General features: G+C 23.4%; 7 protein-coding genes across 7 annotated transcripts; 3 read left to right on the forward strand and 4 right to left on the reverse strand. All coding sequences in view use genetic code 6, as the record gives it.

The window, feature by feature from the left end:
* Positions 1-146: 146 nt before the first annotated feature.
* On the forward strand, positions 147-2,244 carry TTHERM_00059250 (PPR domain protein; the record flags this gene model as incomplete). The annotated part of the gene is made up of 7 exons (XM_001007657.2): positions 147-300; positions 391-485; positions 572-730; positions 793-901; positions 967-1,232; positions 1,292-1,844; positions 1,907-2,244. 7 exons carry the CDS (start codon positions 147-149, stop codon positions 2,242-2,244), a joined length of 1,674 nt encoding a protein of 557 aa, XP_001007657.2.
* Positions 2,245-2,892: 648 nt separating this feature from the next.
* Positions 2,893-4,394, reverse strand: TTHERM_00059240 (cell division cycle-like protein, putative). The gene has a single exon (XM_001007656.3). The coding sequence runs from the start codon at positions 4,382-4,384 to the stop codon at positions 3,056-3,058; it is 1,329 nt and encodes a 442-aa protein (XP_001007656.2). The 5' UTR covers positions 4,385-4,394; the 3' UTR covers positions 2,893-3,055.
* Positions 4,395-5,664: 1,270 nt separating this feature from the next.
* On the reverse strand, positions 5,665-10,185 carry TTHERM_00059230 (cyclic nucleotide-binding domain protein; the record flags this gene model as incomplete). Its single annotated transcript, XM_001007655.2, has 2 exons — positions 5,665-8,956; positions 9,098-10,185. 2 exons carry the CDS (start codon positions 10,183-10,185, stop codon positions 5,665-5,667), a joined length of 4,380 nt encoding a protein of 1,459 aa, XP_001007655.2.
* A 917-nt stretch (positions 10,186-11,102) lies between these two features.
* Positions 11,103-11,579, reverse strand: TTHERM_000059209 (hypothetical protein; the record flags this gene model as incomplete). The annotated part of the gene is made up of 1 exon (XM_012795519.1): positions 11,103-11,579. One exon carries the CDS (start codon positions 11,577-11,579, stop codon positions 11,103-11,105), a length of 477 nt encoding a protein of 158 aa, XP_012650973.1.
* Positions 11,580-13,163: 1,584 nt separating this feature from the next.
* On the forward strand, positions 13,164-15,181 carry TTHERM_00059210 (phosphatidate cytidylyltransferase; the record flags this gene model as incomplete). The annotated part of the gene is made up of 6 exons (XM_001007653.3): positions 13,164-13,283; positions 13,347-13,417; positions 13,577-13,683; positions 14,030-14,547; positions 14,607-14,942; positions 15,005-15,181. 6 exons carry the CDS (start codon positions 13,164-13,166, stop codon positions 15,179-15,181), a joined length of 1,329 nt encoding a protein of 442 aa, XP_001007653.3.
* Positions 15,182-16,495: 1,314 nt separating this feature from the next.
* TTHERM_000059189 (hypothetical protein) lies at positions 16,496-17,026 on the forward strand (the record flags this gene model as incomplete). The annotated part of the gene is made up of 2 exons (XM_012795518.1): positions 16,496-16,669; positions 16,769-17,026. The coding sequence occupies 2 exons, from the start codon at positions 16,496-16,498 to the stop codon at positions 17,024-17,026; spliced, it is 432 nt and encodes a 143-aa protein (XP_012650972.1).
* A 696-nt stretch (positions 17,027-17,722) lies between these two features.
* On the reverse strand, positions 17,723-21,770 carry TTHERM_00059190 (EF hand protein; the record flags this gene model as incomplete). Its single annotated transcript, XM_001007651.2, has 13 exons — positions 17,723-17,854; positions 17,915-18,021; positions 18,092-18,796; positions 18,856-18,928; positions 19,032-19,148; positions 19,215-19,586; positions 19,639-19,726; positions 19,800-20,352; positions 20,414-20,678; positions 20,893-21,040; positions 21,191-21,294; positions 21,388-21,562; positions 21,751-21,770. The coding sequence occupies 13 exons, from the start codon at positions 21,768-21,770 to the stop codon at positions 17,723-17,725; spliced, it is 2,859 nt and encodes a 952-aa protein (XP_001007651.2).
* Positions 21,771-22,864: the final 1,094 nt, after the last annotated feature.

Genomic DNA, 22,864 nt, shown 5'->3' on the forward strand with positions numbered 1-22,864 from the left:
TTGATTATGAAAAGGAGAAGTATTATTTTGTTTGTTTGTTTAGTTGAATTTATAGTCAGAATTAAATATTTGCAAACAAATATTTATTAAAAATTAAAAAATTTTTAAGATATATAATTAAGGATTATTAAAGAAGTAGTTTTGATATGAATTAAATAGCTTTAGTGTTAGAAAGGTCGTTTAGATAAATAAATGCTCCTAAGAATAAGCAATTATAATCAGCTATACATTACTTATTTTGCTCCACTCCTTCTTCAGGAAAGGGAAAATAAGGTTCTTTAATCAGGAAAGGAAGTTCAAGTAATATTAATAATATGAATAAAGTATAAAAATGAGAAAAATCTCATAATCTTTCATGAAAAATTGGTTAAATAAAATATTTTATAACAGCTAGATTGGAAAAGGTAAATAAGGAGTTGAAGTAGCTTGCAAAAGAGAATTTTGAAGACGTTGGCTCTCCTGAATTAATTCAATAAAGAATTAAAGTAATGTCTATTAAATTTTATCAAAAATAATTTCAGTAAAAGTAGAAAATTCTAAAGAAAGCTTAATTGTTTTATTTAAAAATTAGTCAATGAATCCTTTAAACGTTTACAAAAAAATGGACACTAGCTTCGATGGTTTCTTTTTAAAGAGAGAGTATAATAAAAAGAATTTTAACTTTTTGTTATCAATTCTCGCTGAAAAGGGCGACTTATAAAATGCAGAAAGTGTCTTTCAATTAATGAAGGTATACTAATAAACTATTTAGCCTATTTAAGTGCTTTAATTATTGGTAAAAAAATAAAACAGGAAATGAATATTGAACCAGATTCTTATTCTTACAACAGTTTGATTAAAGTTTGTGGTAAATAAAGAAATATGGAAAAAGCTGAAGAATATTTTGAGTAATCTCTTTAAAGTAAATATTAAATTTATTCTTCTTGTCTAATTTATTGTGATTAAATTTCACTTTTATGTCAAAAGAGTTTGGTGCAAATCTCTTCAATTACAACTCTTTACTTTTGGGATATGCAAGAAATCAAAATGCTCTGGAATGTGAAAAAATAACAAGAGAAATGGAAGAAAAAGGCTTAAAATTAGATGCCCCAATATATACGACACTCATAAATGCTCATTATAAATCAAGAAATCTCAGACGTTGTTGGGAGATATTTGAAAAGCTAGAGAAAGAAAAATAGAATTTAATCGACATTCCTATGACTTCTTTAATGATTGAAATTGCTTCCCATGTAAAATTGTTTTTTAATTGATTTTTTTATTTAAATTCTGAATTATCATGTTAAATTAGACAAGGGATGCTGAAAAAGGTAAACTCTTATGGGGGAAACTTGATAAAATGCCTGAATTCTATCCTAACACAATACATTTTAATAATATTATTAAGTGTTTAGGCTCTAGAGGCGATTATGCTGATGAGGCCATCGATATGTGGCTAAGAATGAAGGAATTAGGAGTTTAGCCAGATGAAGATACTTTTGTTCATCTCTTTAAAGCATGCTCTTCAGCTGGAGATATAAAAACAGCATTTGATGCTCTTTAAATAATGAAACTCAATAAAATCCCAATGAACAAATACATTCTAAATTCAGCAATAAAAGTATATGGTGGAGTTGTTAAATCTGATTATATGACTAACGATCTTATTGACATCTATATAAAAGATGCATGGAAATTGTTTGAAAGAGCTGTTAAAGAAAATATGGTTGATGTGCACATAATTAACTCTTTGCTTGATGTACATGTTAAAGCTTTAAGAGAAGATGATGTTGATGGTCTCATTTTGCCTTTATATGAAAAATATAATATTAAAAAAAATACAGAAACTTATGAAAATTTATTAGGTAAATTTTCAATTTATTAAACTAATTTCATTTTACTTTTTTTGCTAATTTTACATGAAAAGAGTTATATCATCAGAAAAAAGATTTACCATAAATTTATAAATTGCATGGTTGGTTGAAGTCAGAAGGATTGGATGAAACTTGGAAAGTGTTAAATTATGTTTTTGATGCTGCATACAGAGCAGAAGATGTCGATGTCATGTGCAAAATTCTTGATCAACTTCTTGAAATGAAAAAAGAACCAAAAATAGTTTATTTGAAAAAGCTTGGTGAAAACAAAAACACTCCAGATGTCCTTTTTGTGAGATTAAAAAAATTTAAAAATTAGTTTGGTTATGTAAAAGATAAGGACTTTTAGCCTATAAAACCTCTAAACAAAAGATTGTAAGGAACTGTTTGAGTAAACTACTTAGTCTATGTTCTAATAAATCTTAAATATTTTTTAAAAATTTTAATATTTTATTTGTAACATACTTTAAATTTATAAAATATTCTAAAAAGATGCTAAAAAAAATAGCTATAAAATAAAATTTAATTAATTTATTTATTAAAAAATTTAGTTATTTGCTTAAAACCAATAAAAATATTTATTTTTATAGCAATTTATTCACTGTGTTTTAAAATAAAGTAGGTGTTCACTTCAAAAAAAAAAAATTAATTTTATCTGTTAAATTAGAAATTTTAAGTCAAAAAAAATTGAATATTTGAGAGGGTGAGAATATATAAAATTTACAGTTTATCTTAAATTATAAATAAAAAATTTTTTATTAACTCGTTCGTTTTAATTTAAAATAATATCAATATATTTTCATATTTTTGAATAAAAAATTAAAATTTCTATTTTATTAATTAAAATAAATTTGATGTAATTTTATATTTTCAATTTTATTTTACTTTAAAATTAAAACATTTACAATTAAAGTAAATATTATGCTTTTTTTTTTGATAATAAGGCATTTTTTTTAAATAAGTAAAATGAAAAAAAAAAAAATCCTTACTTTACTATTAAATGAATTAAATAAAAGATGATTTTATATTAAATTTATAAATTTACGTCGATCTACAAAGAAGATATTATGCATTATTTTTAGATGTAAAATAAATTAAATTAGTAAAATGAATGAATTAAAAAAGTTAATGATCAATTTTTATTTTTTAACTAAGAAATTAATATAAATGTATTATAAAAATATATATGTAAGCTCTTTGCATCATTAATACAAATCTTTATTGTGGATGTTTAGATAATCAAATACTTTTTCCATTGATTCTTGAGCATTTTCTCCATCAAAAAGCATATCTTCAGGAACTCTGTATGCTGAGAGATCCTCTATTATTACATCGGATTCAGTCCTAACATATTGAATAAATATCTTTTTATCTTAACCAAATTCCTCAGTATCTATTTTTTCTAACTGATCCCAATCTAATAAGAGAGGGTTTGTGTGACCTCTCCAAGGGTTTATATCAAGTAATCTAAGCTTGTAGTTAGGAGCTATACCAATGTACAAATCGAATACATAATTATTTTCTTCAAAGAAGGGAGCTATTTTTTCATAGAAGTAAGAACTTATTTTTTAAGAGAATAAGTCACCAAATTCTTCAATAGTGCGATTGACACTTGAACAATGTCTTTAAGAAATTGCTATGAGCTTTTTATTTCTTACAAAGCATCTAACCATCATATGCTTGTGCAAATTATACCATTTTTTTAAAATTAAATATAAACCCATTTAAGAATCTATCTGCTATTAGACTTGTTCAAATTAATTTTCTGTATTAATAGTAGAACATAGACCAAATTAATCTTTGTATTCTTCTAACAATTCAGCAAGAATTCCACTACTTTTAAGCACAGTAAGTAAGTCTTCCAAATTATCAATTTGTAGGCCATGAAGCCAGTTTTCAGTGTCTCTTGGAGCTCTCCAATTTAATTTAACAAAGACACTTTCAAAATCATCAAAAGCTTCTTTAACTTGTTCTTCAAACTCTTTAGAAAAAATACGGAATTTAAAATCATGATCTTCATCATCATAATCTTGGTTAAAACTATCATCCTATTTATTCTATTCCTCTTCATTCTTCTATTGTTAAAGATGGAAGTCTTTGTTCTTTTCAAGAAGATAGTTCTGTGAGGAATTCTTCTAATACCTAGGATGAATGTAAATACCATCTTCTTCCAAGTAATCATAAAGGTTTTAATCAACTTTAATGTATTTTGTCTTATAAGTGAGCTTCTTTAACTATTCAGGCCAATTTACCTAGTTATACTTCCACATATCTTGTTTTTTATCATGACCTTCTTTCTTAATTTTTGCTTCCTCGCTATTTGTTATGGAAACTTTGCACTCTTCTTAATCGTTCATACCTAATGATGCCATAAAATCAGAATTTGTTGAATCTTTTGTAAAAAAAAGTAATATAAATTGAATTAATCTTTTAATTTTATACAATTAATATTTTGATAAATTGTATGTAAGAATATCTATAATCAGAAAAAAGATCTTTCCGATGATCTTCCTTGATCTTTACCACCACATACAAACCCTCATCATTTTATATTATAATATTTTGTTTTTTTAGATAATTTATAGTTTATTACGAAATCATTAGAAATATTTGTAAAAGTAAAGTGGGTGTATGATGTTTGATTCTACTAAATTGAACGCTCTGATCAAACAAATATTCTATTTGAATCATTATTATAAATAAATATTATGCATTATTGAGTTTGTGATTTTTATTCCAATAACACACCCAAAAAAAAAATAATATAATTTCTCTATTTATTTTTAAGTAATAGAAACAAAAATATAATTAATAAGCGAGCCATTCATTTTTTTTAACAAATCTAATCATTTAAAACTTTAATTCAAATAAAAAATTAAAATATTTATAAATTTTGTAAAATAAATATCAATTTATTATGAAATAAAATATCTTTATGTTTTTTTAATTTTTAAGATAATTTAATAATAATTTCATTAGCATTTAATCATATTTTAGTTGTTAATTATGTAATATTTTATGTTACAAGTGCTATTTCTGATGATCAACTTTAATAAGTTTTTCAAATGTTAACTGTGTCCTCGACTCTAACAAAAGATTGTTTTAAATAATTTATTTTGGAAATGGAATATCTTTTTTACTTTATTTTTTGAAGGAGTTTTTTAAAATTAACTAATTTTACATTTAATTACACTACAAATACTTTCAATAAATAAGCTAATTTTGTTTTAATATTAAATAAATGTGTTTTTGACTCTAACAAAAAGATAGTTTTTAATATTCTTTTTTGGAAACATAATATTATTAAAATATAATTTAATATGAATGAATATTATTTTAATAAATTTAACAAATTTTGTTAAAATTAAAATTAAATTATATTCGAAATGATTTTATTTAAAATTAATTTTTATTTCAATAATAAATGATTTCTTGGTTTTAAAAAATATAAATAATTTGCTTAGAAACTAAATAGTTTCTTTGATTTAGTTTTTGAATCAATTCTTTAAAATGAATGAATATTAATTTAATTTTATTTAAACTTAAATTTAATTTCTCTAGAAATTATTTTATTAAACAAAAATAAGATTTTTATTTCAACATTATTTGTGTATTTGATTCTAAAATTTTAAATATAATTTAAAAGCTCTTTTTTGGGATGAAAAGTGATTGCTGTATTTTTGAAAGGAATTAATTTTTAGGAATGAATATAAATAAATTAAACATATTATTTGTTAAAATTTTAAATACATTTGAAATTTTTTATTTAATATCTAAAAACTTAGATTTTTATATCAATTTAATAAGACAGTCAAATATTCTTTTCATGACTGTAGCAGAATGAAGAGTTACCATTCAAAAAATTATCTTTTTATTAATTAGGAGTTGACTAATAAAAACTTATAGAAGTTTGAATTCGTTATTCTGTATTATATTTAATTGGACTTACTGATGATACTATTTAAAGAGATCTGGGATTTGCTTTTTGCCTGTTCGGAAATTTATTTTTTTATCTTACTCCATTACTTGTATTAGCTCTGATACTCCATCCAGGAATTTAAGTAAGGCATTTTGAATTTACTTCTAATTACTAAACTTATAGCTTATTTTTTTGCTTAGATTCTGTGTTGTTTGTTGATGCAAATGAATATCTTTTAAGGGAAGATTTTGAACGTAAAAACAACTCCCTATTTTTAATTTTATTATCTATAATTTACTTTCTATGATTTTGACTTAGAAAGGTATTTTTTGTAGAGGTATCTATATCTTACTTAAATATTGAATTATTAAATTAAACACTTAATTACTAAGGTAGAGTGTTTGGAGATTTTTATATTACAAATGAACTACTATGAGTTTTTTAATTTGATAACAAATCATTAGGGTTCAATATTATCTTTTTCAAGGTATGTGTTTCCAAAGTTGATTTATTATTCATTTAGGAATGAGACTTATTAAATGTGTGCTGTGTCAAACTTTCAGCGTCAAATGAAAAATTGTTAAATGGGGAGAAACGATTATTTTTTTAGTTTTTATTGTACTTTGGAGTGTATTTTAAATGAGACAAATGATTTTAAGAAAGCCTTGGTGTTCCTTCTGTTTATTTCAAAGATTCAATATATCTCTCGTCTGCATTTTAATTTCTATAATTGTATTTATTATCTCCTTCTGTTTTACAATTATATGAAATTTAAGTAACAATTTAACCAGAATAATTTTCATCAGTCATATTTTCAGCTTAAGTTTCCTATTTAGTATTTTCAGTAAGCTACTTATTTTATAGTTCTTAGTGTATTTTTAATGCTTATAGTAAGTAATACTCTTATTCATTTTACATATCTAATTTTTAAACTTTTAGAGGAGATTGATTCATTTCTTAAGAGTAGGACAATAATTATTCAAAGATACGATTACACTCACTGTAGTTTTTCTACTAAAGATAAAACAAATAACTTGGATTATTTTTAATTAATTAGATGAGTTTTTTGTTTCTATTTCCCTCTTCTTCATCTTAATTGATATTTTCTATGTATTCATTATAAATATTTTCTTGATTACTTGCAGATAGATTTTAACGTTAATCAGAGTGATATTTCAAATTGTCATTATCTAAGTCGTTGCTTATATTCACATTAGTTTCGTTAACCAACCCGTTTAATTACCCATTTAAACTTGAGCTTGCTCTCTTTTCTTTGAGTGTTAAAGTTCTCCTCCTATTAGGAGTTACAGAACTAATAGAAGGCTTTTTAGGGGTAGCATAAGATTAACGACTATTACTTAGAATATAACTAGCTTAGCTCAGCTCTATTTCAGTACTCTTTTTATCACTGATTTATCTGGAATCTGTATTCATTTAACTGGTATTTTTTAAGTTGTTAGCAATTTCTTATTTTGCTTTTTTTAAATAAAGGTCTTAAAAAAATCTATCTTTATGATTGAGCTTATAAAAGTACTCTCTAACCTAGTTATAGCTACAATTCTACTATTTTACTATGTGAGCTGTTTAATCAAATATTATTTTATCTACTTTACTATTGTCTATATACAATTATTTAACTTTTTAGTTGTACTCTGAATCTTCATTGATGTTTGATAATTCAACCAAATCATTCGAAAATAATTTCTAAAATTTATCTATTTATTCTTCTTCCAATTTTCTCTAAAACTTTCTTCTCTTGTAGTCATCAAGTGTTGTTGCTTATAAGAGATCTTAGTCTTATACATTCTGCTTTGCATTATCACCTCTTATAACTTATGAGGGGTTTGATTCTTCAGGATCTTCACCCAGAAATTTATTCTTAAATTGTTTTACTTCTTCCTATCTCTTTACCATCAAATTGCGTTTATGGGAAAAGTAAAATAACTTATTTAATGTCTCAGAGGGATTCTCGGTTTTTATTACTTTATTGTCTTTTGTTTAGTTTTTTTGAGTAGAATTCTAATTTTATAGTTAAATATTTTTTTCTTTCTTCTATATATTCTCTAATTTTTTGATGAAATCTTTTTTAAATTTCTTTTCGCTTTTTATTAAGTCTTTCTCTTGTTGTAATGCTTCTTTTTCAGGACTTTTTTTAGGAGGACTGCATTGCTTCATTTTTTTCTTCTTCTCTTTTTTGCTCTTTATGTCTTCATCTTCATCATCATAAACTAAATTTTCTAATGTTCTTTGAGCTGAATCTAGATTTTCATGAGAATTAAAAGAATAAGCTGAATTTGTTTTTTTTATTTGTTATCTCCTCGGAGAATTCTTTTTGTTTAAAAGGAGACTCGATCCGTACATTTTATTAAAAAAGTCATCTTCTTCTTTAATAATATGTGAACTTTTATCAATTTTTTTATCTAATATTTGAGATGACCCACTTTCTTCTATTTAAAAAATGCTAAGAGTGAAATTTTTATTAATATTTTAGTGGTTTCTATTTGTTGTTGAAGCATTGCCTTAATAACAATTTCTTTTAGGAGAAGCTTTTTCAAGGTTTTGTTAATCTCCAAATTCAGAAATAGTAACATTTTTACTTTTTTTAGGTGATCCATCAATCCACCTAAGTGAATTAATACAATTTTGAATGTTATTTTTATATTTAGAGGGTGAAAGAGATGGAGAATTTTATATATTTCTCATTTTTTATATGCTCTGTGAAAAAGGAGATTTATCTAGTCCTATATCAATACTACTCTTCATGAACTTGTCTAAATCTAACAATAAAGAAATATGATTATTCAATAGAGATCCTGAGCTATTCTTTAAAAGAGGCGATTATGCATGATCTATATGTTTATTAGGACTTTTACTTTATACATTAGCTAATGAATTTCTTTATGTTGGACTTTCTGATGAATAAAATTGCCTTATTTCTTCTGTCTTACCTAGATATTCAATTGGAGGTTTTAAATATTTTACTTATTCTCTTTGTAATTCTTAATCAGACTTTTCTTGTAAACTCTTCTCAATAAACTCTTTTATTTTTTTAACCTACTTCTCAAAAATCACTTTTGAGAGTGAGTTCCATTTTTCTTTACTATCTTATTTCCATAATCTTTGTTCTATTTCACTTCCTTTCACTCTATACAGCGTTCCTCTAGTAGAATCACAAATAACTCGTCTATATAATATAAAAAATGCATTAAGTAAATGAAATTAACTAGTAATTTATGTTAAAAAAATTTCAATCAATAATAATTGAGGATTTCATATATATTTTCCCTATCAATTTTTAAAATCTTTATGACAACAAAACTATTACGCTATCCTCGAAGGTTAGTATGGAGCTTAGTTTTATCCTTCAACTTATTATTAATTAAGATTGCTTATATTTAATTTCCCATGTTGAGATTAAGGAGCTGAGCTACTCATTTCTTCTATGTATTTAATATAGAAATGGGTATCTTTTAAAATTTATTTATTAAAATATTCGAGCCCAAAAATACTTTTCTCTACTAGGAAGTCTATATTAAATGTTTTATGTTGCCTTTTTTGCTTAAAATTAGGTACAATTTGCTAGGTTATATCGAAAGATCCTTAGAGCATAAAAGAACCTTCTTTTACAAAATAAATATCATCTATCTTGCTATCAAAAATATCATAAACAATTTCTCCTCTTTTGAAATTCATTTCGTTAAAATGATAACTAAAAGTGATAATTTCTCTATATGCGAACTCATCAAAAAAGCTATAGTCTTTTATAAAATTATAACGTTAGTTAATTTATTCCACCGCTTTACTTCCTATTATACTCTTGAAATCTTCTTTTTCAAGGTATGCAAATCTGCAGAACTCTGCTGCCTTTATTGTTGCTGTCCTAGTAGTATTATCATTCATTAAAGCAACTTCTCCAAAGGCTTTTCCTGCGTGAATTGTATTAATTTTTTATTGTTTAAACTTATTAACATTTCCTTTCTCAGGAAGTCGAATTAAAATGTGAACAGATCCTTAAAGAATAATGTAAAATCTAGTACCTCTCTCACCCTACTCGAAAACAATTTAATCAGCTGCTCGATCCTCATATCTCAAATATCTAACACATGTTTTTACCACATCATCTCCGTAATTATTTGAAATATTTTTAAAAAATTCAAACTGTTTACATTATTATTATAAAAATTACAATTGGTATTCAGATCTACTTTCTGGAATTTCTTTTTTCAATATTCTTAAAAATATTTCAATTTTTTATTCATTTTAAAGTCCTTCCATAATTTACCAATATAAACCATCATTATTCTTGAGTGATTAATATGCATCGTAAACTTTCTGTTGCGAAAATGAAGAGAATGTTCTTGATTTATCTAAATCACTTGAGCCTAAGCTGTTTAAAGAAGTGTTATGGTTCATTTTATGAGCATAAGAACTATTTATAATTATATATTTATGCTATTAGGTTTATCTTTTTTGATATGATAATTTATTTTCTAAAATTTTTGATCTTAAAACCAGCTTATAAAAAATAATATGAATATTTTACCGTTGATAAACAAATAATCAAACAACTAAATGGATATAATTAATAGAACTATTTTCACACAAAAATATAATATGCTTTGAGCTCTAATTTATTTATAATAATAGAATTAGTAAACAAAAATTTTATTATTTATAATAGAATTTGTAAATAAATATATAATTTAAAAAAGAAAATATTTAATATAATAACATTTTCAATTAAATTCTATTTCTTAATTAAAACTTATTTTAAAAATTGTTATTAATTAGATTGATTGTTATATTTAATAGATTTCATGATCAAAGCTAATTGTTTTGATTATATTCTAATTCAATTAGTATTTGACTTTCTTTTTGATTATTAATTAATAAAAAAATAAAAAAAATACTAATTAATTTGAAAATGGATAACATTGAAGTTTATAAATAGCTAACTTAGCATTTAGAAAATAGAGATACCAATAAAAATCTATTTATAAATAAAAAAATTGAAACCCTTTAAAAAGAGAATAAAGTGCTCGAGTAATTCTAAGAAATTAAAATAAAGAATGCAAATTATTCAAATAAAATTGATATTATGAAGTCAGAACTATCTGAGCTGGGTTATTCAAATTTTAAATATTTAGGAGCTGGGAATTAAGGATGTGTTTTACTTGCTTTAGATAATGCAAATAAATTCAGATACGCTATTAAAGGATTCCAGATCAAAGATAAGAGTGGTTAGGTATTTGAAGATGATAGAATAGCCTGTGAAAAAGAAGCAGATTTACTATTAAAAATGAGTGATTAGCCTAACAACTTAAGGCTTTTCAAAAAATTAGAAGGAGATTTAATGATTTATCTGGTTTTAAATGAATGTAAAGGAACTCTTAAGGATTTAATTTAATAATAAGGTGGCAAACTAAATATTTACTCTACAATTAAATACTCTAAAGATATTGCTGAAAATTTATACTATATCCATAAAAATAGATTTATTGTATAAGATATTAAACCTGACAATATACTAATAGATTACAATAATAATGCTGTAGTGGCAGATTTCGGAATGGGAAACAAGCTGATTGAAATGGATAATTATTATGCATAAGATTCATTTTAAGGAAATTCTTTATTTAGCCCTCCAGAAGTATAAAACTTTTATGAGGATTATTATGAATAAATAAACAAAAATAATAGCAAAAAAATTAAAAACACTCCAAGTAAGAGAGGAGATTGCTTTTCATTTGGATATTTGATGTATTATTTGATATTTGGAGAAAGCAAATTACTATTTTATATCTCATAAAAAAATAAAGAATTGGAATTTCCTCAATTTTAAGATGACGAAAAAGAATTTCCTTTTAAATTCCAATTAAAGAAACTCATATTGGGATTAACTAGATTCATTCCTAATGAAAGAACAAAACTACAAGAAGTTTTGATTGCTTTAAAAGGTATGGTTTCTATTATTTTGGATTTAGAATAAAATTTGGATCAAAATATAAATATAGAAATGAAAGAGAAAATTTAAAATTTAAATTTAGATTTAGAATTAGTTTAAACATCAAAAACGAGTTTCTTTCCAATCCTCAAAAATGAAAGCGAATACTTATAAAATTTCAGCTTAAATGAGTTAAATTAAAGAGAAAATTAAGAACTTAAATAATAAATATAGCTATTAAAAAAATAAATTAACTAAAAAGATTAAGAAATGAAATAGCAAGAGCTTGATATATTCAAACTAAATTGCTAATTAAATTTTTATAAAGGATTTCCTTCAAATATAAAAAAATTTGGTGTCAGTTCTCCTAAGAATAAATTACAGAAACCTAATTAAAGAGAAAGTAAAACTCTTTAAGAATTTACAAACTTCAATTCTTGAATTTCAAATTAATAATAATAATTAAAATTATTAATAGTAATTTAAATATAAAGTAATATTTTTTCTGCATTAATAATTTAAAATCAAAATTATTTCAAAAATTTTACTTTTAAATAAAAAATTTTAATTTAATAAAGCAAAATGTCAGAAAAGGCAGTTAAAATAATAAAATATTATCTATAAAATTTTACGACTTTTTTTATGAATTTAAAGAAATTAAAAATAAAGTTGTATATAGAAGGTTGTATTAAAAGAATGGTTGGTATTTAAAATTGCATCAAATACGTGTTCAAAAGAGAAGAGTTTTTTTAAATATTCTTAGAATTCAATAAAATATCTATCTCAATAATTTAATACGTATAAATAGAGATAGATAAAGAAGTTAATTAAATTTTATTCATCAGTATTTATGAATAAGTTATTCATTCCTCTCTATTCTAACAAACAAAAATGTAAACAATTATTTATCAAATTAAATCTTTAAATGATAAGAATTTAACAGTTTGTTTATACGAATAGAAAACATTTTTTTTCTCAAATTTTTGTTTGAATGAATGAATATAAATAACAGCATTTATTTTGGTATTTTATTAAGATAATTTTTTTAAATTAGTGAAATAAAGTTGGCTTGATTATTATGTATGATCTATCTAAAAATTCTAAAATGTCTATAAAAAAATGAAAATAGCTTAGTTTATTTTTATCATTTATATTTGATAAAAAATTAAATTATTTTCTCATCTTCAAAATAAAAAAAATGTATAAAAAGTGAACTTTTATATATTAGAAATAGACAACCAATAATTAATTGAGAATTTATATTATTTTAATTAGAAAAAAATAAAATAGCTAATTAAATATATATCGTTTTTAGTAGATATTAGCAAATTAATTATTGGTATATATATTTGATGATTAATTTAAAAGCTTCTCCTAAGATATTTACAATAATAAATATTTATAAATTAATTAATTAAAAATCCTTTTATTACTTTAAATTTTAAATATGAGCTAAGTAACTAATAGATCATAAAAGAAATCTCATCAAAAGAGAGATGAAAAATCAGAAGAAGATTCTTCTGATGAAAAAACAGATGACTTCTCTGAGGAGGAACTAGATAAATTAGTATATATCTTTTGTAGTATTTGATTTAGATGATTAAATTAAATGCTCATTTTATAACAGTAGGAAGCATAAAAGAAAGAAGAAACCCAAAAAACAATGAGAAACGTACCTATTGCCGTAGCAACTTTAAGCAAGTAAATTAACTAAGGATACCATAAATGAAAAGCAAACAAGGATTCAAATAAAATAATTTTTAATAGAGATTAATAAGCAATTTGAAAAAAATACAATATAATAAATATAAATTTATTTATAGAGTTTTTTTAACTTCAAGATACTTTATATAAATAAAGCGCTAAAGTCAGAACTATTTACACTTTGATTATGCTCTTCTGTTTCATCTTAATTGTTTCTGCTGGAGCTTTCTATTGTGCCCTTCTTATTACTACTATCACTGCAGGTATTTTTGTTATTTAGAATTCATAATAAAAGATGACAAAATAAATAAAGATCAAGTTTGCAATTTATCTTATTCTTAGACAAAATTTCAAAGTAGAGAATGAATAAATAAATAAAAATTGAAGCGAAAATTAGAAGAGATTTATTTAAAGAATAATCTACAAAAAAAAAAAATTAATATTTAAATTTCTAATTCAAATTTGATTTGCAAGCAAAGCACGGAAATGTATTTGGGTTATTTAGTAGCAGTAATTTTAAAAGAAAATGTGAAAAGCATTTTATAATAAATATTAATTTTCTTCAAGATAGATGCAATATAAACTAATAATATTATATCTCAAAACTAGGTATATTTAGAGAAATTATCAATCTCAAGAGAAAGACATAAAGGGAGTATAAAATACCTTTTTTCAATATGATCAACTGGTATTTCTTTTTTGTAGGTGTTTTCTATTTCTATGGAGCATTTTATACCTCAAAGATAAGTGAAGAAACATCTATACCAGATTATGTTAGATCCATTTTAAATTATCACAAATTTGCATCTTTTAGTCTTTGGATTATTGGCTTCTTGGTATTTGTCTTATCACTTACTTAAGGTTTCTATCGTTATTAATTCAGATTGTTTGGATGGACTCATCTTACTATACTTATAGTTGTAGCTCAAACTTCCGTTATTGTTAGCAATTTATATCAAGGTTTAGTTTGGTTTATTCTTCCTGCACTCTTAGTTATTAGCAATGATATTTTTGCATACATTTTTGGTAAACTATTTGGTAAAACAAAACTCATTTAGCTCTCTCCTAATAAAACATGGGAAGGATTTATAGGTGGCTTTTTCAGTTCACTATTCTTCGCTGTTTTGGTATGTTTTATTATTAAAATATGCTTTACATGATAATTTCAATATTTATTTAAAATAAGTTCTCTTACATATTCTAAAATGTCCCTTTCTTGATTTGCTAAAATGACATTCAAACAATTACTCCTTTTGTATTCAAATCTTGCTAAGTAGATTCTTTCTATATTCCTAGTCCTTTAACTAATTAATTCTTTAGTTAAACATTCCCATTCAATCATATTTAGCTCTCAGAATTCTAAGTTCACAGTCTTTACTTGAGTTTGTTTGCTTCATTAATTGCACCTTTTGGTGGTTTCTTTGCTTCTGGTTTCAAGAGAGCTCTTAAAGTCAAAGATTTCGGTACTTCTATTCCAGGACATGGTGGCCTCACAGATCGTATGGATTGTCAACTTTTAATGGTAAAAATTCATCTTAAATTTATTTAAAATAAATAAATTAATAAATAAATAACATTCTAAAGGGAACATTTACTTTCTGTTACTTGAACTACATTGTCATAGGATCAGTTGTTAGTGTTATTGCTTCTATTAATTCTAATTTCAAAAGCTTATCTTTAGATAACTAAGCAAAAGTATTGGAATAACTAAAGAAATCATACGAAGAGAAAATGAATCAAAGCAATTAAATCAAGCTTTGATTGATTAAAAATATTTGAAAAATTTAAAAATCACTGTTATTTATCATAAATTTCATGCATACATGAATCAATTTATAATATAAGTATGTATCTTACATTTTTAAAAATAATAATGCTTAAATATTATTCATAAAATAGAATGTTTTAAAATCATAGATTTAGCATGATAAAACTTTCAAAAATTATTAAAATTTCCAAATTTTATTTCATATTTGAAAAACAAACCTAAGTTATTTATTTATTTTGCTTTTTTAAAAATAAAATATCTATTAAAATAAAAAGAATAATATTTAAAAGTTATCTAAGCTTATTTACTCAATCTGCTTAGCTATCTGCATAAAAAATATAATTTTATCGAATTATCAATATGACTTATTTAACTTATTTATAAATATTTTTCTTATTAAAATTTAATATTGACAATTTTTATTTCACTTTTGAAAAACCTATATTTATTATATTGCTTTTTAAAAAATAATTTATAATAAAATACCTATTTAAATAAAAATAATAATAAGTTTATTTACTCAATCTGTTTAGCCAATTGCTTAAAAAAATACAATTTTATTAAATTATCAATATGATTTATTTAACTAATTTAGAGATATTTTTCTTATTAAAATTGGATATATTTATTTCACTTTTGAAAAACAAACCTTAGTTATTTATTTATTTACATTGCTTTTTAAAAATAATTTATAATAATATACCTATTTAAATAAAAATAATAATATTTAAAAGTTATTTAAGCTTATTTACTCAATTTGCTTAACTAACTGTATAAAAATATATATAATTTTATTTAATTATCGATATGACTGACTTATTTAACTTATGAAGAGATATTTTTCAATAAATTTTTATAGTTTTTATAAAAACAAATTTTCTAAATAAAGAAGAGCATTTATTTAATTGCTTCCTAGATTGATAACAATTAATTTTAATATTTTAATAATATTTGTGCAAAATTATTTTTTTTATAAAGTCACATTGAAATTCTACTGTTTGGTTCTAAATTCTAAGACTAAACTTCAATTTGTTAATCAATATGATTTTCATCCATAAGCTATTACTTTAGGAGTTCTTCTTCTTTTTATCTCTTTAATTCTGCCTATATCAAATTTTTTAAATAAAATTTATATATCAAACTATTTTTAGTAAAAACGCTAATTTTTATTGTAAATATAAAGTCTGTAATCCCAGCTAGCTACCAACTTATTTTGATTTTGTCCTTTGAAAATTAAATAATTAAAATTACCATTTTTGTATGATGCTCTTCGATTAACTATAAGAGTCGAGCATCTGCAGCGTTATATGAACAGAACTTGCATTAGAAATCACATGAGTGAGAAACATCACGGTGAATAATTGTTTTAACTTCAGTTTCTTCTTTTAGTCTATACATTCCTTCACATACTGTGCAGTTAGGAATATTGCAGTATTTTGTATTTTGATTAGGAACAAACTTTTTATTTGAGACTAAGTTGGGTATTATTTTTTCTTTTACAGTTTTTTTGATTTCTTACTTTTCTACAAAGTTATTTTGATTATATTAAACTTCTCCTACAATCTTTGTATTACAACAAGGACAATTTAAATCACCAGCTATATGATTATGAAAACCAGATTTTGGGACTTACTAAAATCCACTTTATACAACATAAGTTGTGGTAGATGTTTGAGATTGGCGAGTCGATGCTTGCTAAATCATTTTTTTTTTTCCTATTTCAGTTTTTAAAATGCTTCTAAATTAACTAAACAAAAATTTATTAAATTTTATATATTTTGCTTTAGAAAGATTTATATATTAAGCACATATAAATGATTATTGTTTAATTGATCTGAATTAAAAGACACATAACCATACAATTAAATATTTTTATTTAAAAGTTATAAAGTAACAACTACGTTTAGTATTCATTTGAAAAGTACATAGAATTATTATAATGATAGAAAATAGCAAAAATTTTAATTTAGAAAGTTTATTAAACCCTTAAGATACTTTGTTCTTAAATAATAGTTATATTCTTACTTAGTTTTGTTTAATTAGCAAAAAATTCAGAACATATTTTTTATAATAAAATAACTATTTCTACTTATTTATGGCTTATAATTTTAAACTTTTAATTTTCTAAAAATGTAAAGAGATCTTTTTAAAATATTAAATACCATATTTTATTTATTATGTAAATATTTATAACTTACTTTCTTTGTTGAAAAAAGAAAATAAGATTCTCAGTAATAATCACAATTTTTATAATTTAATAACATAATAATCTGATTTATCAATTTTATTTGAAATTAATATTTGTTATTGAGTTGATGGAAAAATTTAATATTTTTTTTTAATTATGTGATAAAAATAAAGCGAATTTATTGAAAAGCTGATTTAAAAAGATAATATTTTTTATTCAAAAATAACATTTCTATATATATAAATGAGTGGACAAAGAAGTTACTTAGATATATTTTTTATTTCAATCTATAAGTAATTTGCAATTATTATATAATCATCAAAAATGCAATAAATTTTATTTTTTTTCAAATTTTCCAACCAGAGCGGATCATATGCTCGAAGTATTAGTCGTCATCGATAGAAGCACTAACGTTATTGTAATATTCAACAAATTCATCAACAGTAACAGATTTATCTCTTCCTTTATTGTTGGCAGTCTATATATTGGATAAATTTTTTAGATGAATTTTGTTAAAGATATTTCATTAATTCATTACTTGGATTGCATGATGTTGTTCGAATGTGTCTAAGAAATCTCCTAAAACTTCTTCTTCTGTTTTCTTTCTGTTTCTTACGTCAGGGTGCTTGCTAGCATCGTAAACGCCTATAAATTAAAAATTTTTAGTAATAGTACCAGTAAAGCTGAAAAAAATAAAAAATTAAATAATTTGTACCTAAAATATCGTCAACTTCAATAACTCCGTTTCTATTTTTATCTAATTTAGCAAAAACAGCAAGAACTAGATCAAGTCTGAATTTATTCATAGAACCTCTAACGGCTCTAATGAATTCATCATAATCAATACTTCCTGATCCATCTCTATCGAAAAGCTTGAAGAGTTATGCTACTTATTACTCATTAAGACCAACACGGAGATCCTTGCAAACCTTGCTGAATTCATTGAAATTAATTGATCTGTTTCCATCATCATCAATAATTCTGTAGAGTCTTCCTAAGCTCAAAATTCCTCTAGTTCCACGAGAAGTTAATTTCTTTCTGAAAGTTTGGAATAATTCTTCACTGTTCAACTAAGAGTAATTACTTTATTATTATTAGCTATATTGGCTTTACTAGACGGATTAAGTTTCTGATTATTATTATGAGCCTTAGGTTTGAACATTTCTGCCAGCACGTTTAACTCTTTCATCCTACTCTTCAACAACAGGATTAGATTATCCGTGAGAGGATTATGGACGCCAGTTATATCCAGGCCATGAAGGGTTACCAGCTGGTTAAGAGTAAACAGCTGATTTTTATAAGTTCAAATTACTAGTATTTCCAGTCTTAGGACGTAAGCTAGTAGAGTAATCAGTAGGGGCATTAGAAGTTCCGAAAGGTGCATTTTAGGTAGTCTTAGATCTGAATTCTTAAGGTCCACCTATTTTAAAAAATTTTTTTAGATAAAAAAAATGGTTTGAAAAAATTAATTTTTATTACCAACTCTGTATTCTTGATTTTTGTAGTTAGCAGGAGCGTATTACTAATATTAGGAGGGATTGTCTTGATAGAGCTATTTTTTTTGGTCATTAAAAAAGACATAAATTAAAATGATTGAAAAATTTTCAATTGATAATTAAAAAGTTGAATTAAATAATAAATAATTAATTAATTACTCTATATGCATTGACTATCATTAATTCAAAGTATTAGTCGTTATCAATATTAGCAGAAACATTGTTGTAATATTCGTGGAATTCTTCTCTAGAAACTTTTTGATCTCTCATACCAACCTAATTGAATAAATTGGATGTAAGATATAAAATGAAAAATTAATTATTAATGTTTTAGATTTTTACCTTCAAATGGTGGTGGAGTTCAAAAGTTTCAAGGAATTCACCTAAAACTTCATCTTCAGTTTTTTTACCACTTCTAACATCAGGGTGATTTTTAGCACTATAAACTCCCTTAATATCGTTGACAGTTAAAGTACCATCTTTATTCTTATCAATCTTGTTAAAGGCTTAATCAACTAAACCTCTACGGAAATCATTCATTTCTCCTTGTAAGTTTCTAACTAGTTCATCTATTTCGATGACTCCGTTACCATTCATATCAATGTATTAGAAGAGGGCTTACATTTCTTCATCAGTAAGATTCATCTTGTAGTCATTCATGGCCTTTCTGAACTCAGGATAGCTGATGCACTTATCAAAGTTATCATCCATTATCTAAATATAATTTTAAAATGAATAAATATGTGAAACTAAAGATAGAATATACTCTGAATTGACGTTAGATTCCAAGTAATCCGCTAGTGCCTCTGGTTTTTAGTTTATTTCTAACTTTGGTCATTAAATCTCTGACATCACTATGAATAAAAAAATGAGAATATTAATGCATTATTCTTGCAAATGTTAAAAAGAGTTTATAATTAATATTACAATGTAACAGACTATTAAGGACGCTAGTTGTTGTAATTTTGTTGAGAGAATAAAGGCTATTGTTATTGATTTCCAGATCTCTTGACTTTTTCTTCTTATTCGTAGTTATTTCTCTAATAGCTTTAAGGAGGAGTTTGCTATTAGCTTTAAACACCACTGCGGACGCTCTTTTAAGGAGTTTGTTATTGTTCTTGTTATCTAATAGAATAAGGAGTGTGTTAATTAGAAGGTTGGTCAAACTTTTATCTGTAAGCAGATTATAAATTTTAATTTTATTGAGAGTTAGAAGCCCATCCTTTAGTGTTCCAATTTTTATTTGCACCTTCGTTCATTCTCCAAGCATTGTTCATCATTAACTCGAAGTAATCATCTCTATCAATTGATGCACTGATAAAGGTGTAATAGTCTTCAAATTCTTAAGGAGTAATTTAGTTATCTCTGATACCTCTAAAGCCAACATAAGTTTCAAAAGTGCTTATGAATTCAAGCAATACTGATTCTTCAGTTCTCTTTCCACTTCTAACATCAGGATGGAACTTTGCGTTATAAGTACCTATTAAATAATAAATGAAAATAATTAAATTTCTATTTCTATATTTAATGTATGTAAGTACCTTTGATGTCATTAATGTCAACAATACCAGAACCATCTTTGTCAAGAATGGCAAAAGCTTATTAAACCAATTTTCTACGGCTTTGACTCATAGGACCTCTAATTCCTAGCAAGAATTCATCATAATTAATAACATTATCTCTATTTCTATCAAAGTAGTCAAATACATCTTAAATTTCTTATTCTGATAATTCTACTCTGAAATCCTTAACGGCCTTTGTAAACTCTTAAATATCTAATGTTCTAGAGTTATCATCATCAAATATCTATTTAATATTCGAATATTTTAAAATTGAATCTTTTAAATAGAAATTCAGTAAAATTTTGAAAGAAAAATAAATAAATAAAATAAATTATATTGCAACTCACAAACTTTTGAAAACGAAATATCAATCAATAATTTTACATAAATAAATTTTATAATAACTTAAAATCTACTAAAATAATTTAAAAAAGTTCTATAAATATTAAATTAACTACCTTGAATTAACGTGCAATACCCAAAATGCCAGTAGCCCCTCTTGAACGTAACTTTTCTTAGAAACGAGTAACAGCATCTTGCTAAGTGTGCCCTTAGAAATAGTCATTAGCTCTTTTCATACTTGAAGGCTTTTTAGGAGAATCTTTTCTAATTATTTTTAACAAAATATTTAAAAAATAACATTTCTCCAAACAAAATCAATTAAACATTTTTTCATTAATTCATTAATAAATTCTTTCTTTCTTTTTGTTTTATTTATTTATATATAAATTAAAAAATTTTAAACTCCCCATTTACCTTGTAACTGCAGTACTATATCCGAAAATCATGGCTGAAAATTCCTTGTAGTCAAGTCTACCATCACCATTAACATCGTAATAGTTGAACAAATCAATAAAGTCCTATTTTTTAAAGATGCAATTAAGTTATTTTTGCAATTACTTAGAGGAGATAAAAGAATTTTTTTAATTGTTCCAAATTTTAGAAATGATTACTTATTTATTGAAGATGGGGATACCAATTTTTTCAACAACCTTAATAAATTCGCTTTGATCCACATTTCCGCTGTTATCTAAATCAAAGTACTTAAAACTTTTGAGCAAAACAGCTTCATCGCTGCTGTGAGAAGTTGACTTTTAAGTCAATCTCTACTTTAATTCCTTTTCAAATCTATTTTTTTTTAATTTTAAATTAAAAATATATTAGGTGTTGCATCAAAGTATTTTCTGTAATTTGAAATCCATTGAAATACTGAAAGCTTTTTCTATTTTGGTTAGCAGCATTTTCTACGCCACCTAAGTTTAAGCTCTCAGCCTATTCCTTTTTGATTAAATTTTAACGAATATATTCTATCTTACGATGCTCTAAATGAAGCCATTTACAAATATTTGGTTTCTTAGAATCTCTCTTTTCTTAATATTTTTTATTTGCTGGTTTTATCGTTAATTAATAATAATAAATAAATATTGTTTCAATTAACAAATCTTTTTTCTTTTTTCAATATATAAATGAATTAATGAATAAATTTTCAAAAAAATGCTATATAGCAAAAATGATACTTATCCAATATGTTTTTGAATAACTTTTTATCTAAATAAATATATGTATTTTTTTGTGCAAAAATGAATTATATGTTGTCTTATTTATATTTATTTGCAAATAAAAAAATCAATAGAAAACAACTATGCAATTTTTTATTTCAAAATTTATTTTTTATTGACTAGCTAATAAATCTTAACAAAATCAATAAAACTTTTAAATTTTTTATGAGTTTTATTTTAATTTATTATAGATATCTTTTGTAAGAATTTATATGAATTTTTAATGTTTATCTATCTATCTATCTATCTATCAATCTATCTTATATTTAATCTACATATCTATCTCATTTTTATCACTTCCATTAATGTTATATTATTTTAAATTTTAATATGATAATCCTTTATTAATTCAATGTTATTTTTATTTGATTCAGAGAAATTTATTTTTTATTTAAAATTTATAATATTTATTAATTAGTTTATAATTTGATGGCATTATATTGTATTAAAGTTTAATAAATACATAAATAAGAATTGAATTTAATGTTCATGTGTTTATTATATTTAAAATAATTTAATTTCTAGAATTTTAAATATTTGACTTAATTTATTTAAATAGTTTTTTAATATTTTATAAGAATTTATAATTTCTTAATTTATTTATTTTAATTAAAGATATTAAATCTTACTTAATATATGATTTTAATTTATAAATAAATAGGACTTTATTTTATTGTGTATGTGTTAGTATGCTTAAATTAATTTAATTTCTAAAATTTTAAATATTTGATTTAATTTATTAAATAAATAATTTATTAATATTTTATAATTTTTTAATTCATTTATTTTAATTATAGAAATATGAAATTTGAATATATAGTTTATATTTATAAATAAATAGGACTCTATTTTATTAAGTATGTGTGTAAGT

This window comes from Tetrahymena thermophila (assembly GCF_000189635.1).
Source record: "Tetrahymena thermophila SB210 genomic scaffold scf_8254811, whole genome shotgun sequence".
In the NCBI taxonomy this organism is placed as follows: Eukaryota; Ciliophora; class Oligohymenophorea; order Hymenostomatida; family Tetrahymenidae; genus Tetrahymena; species Tetrahymena thermophila.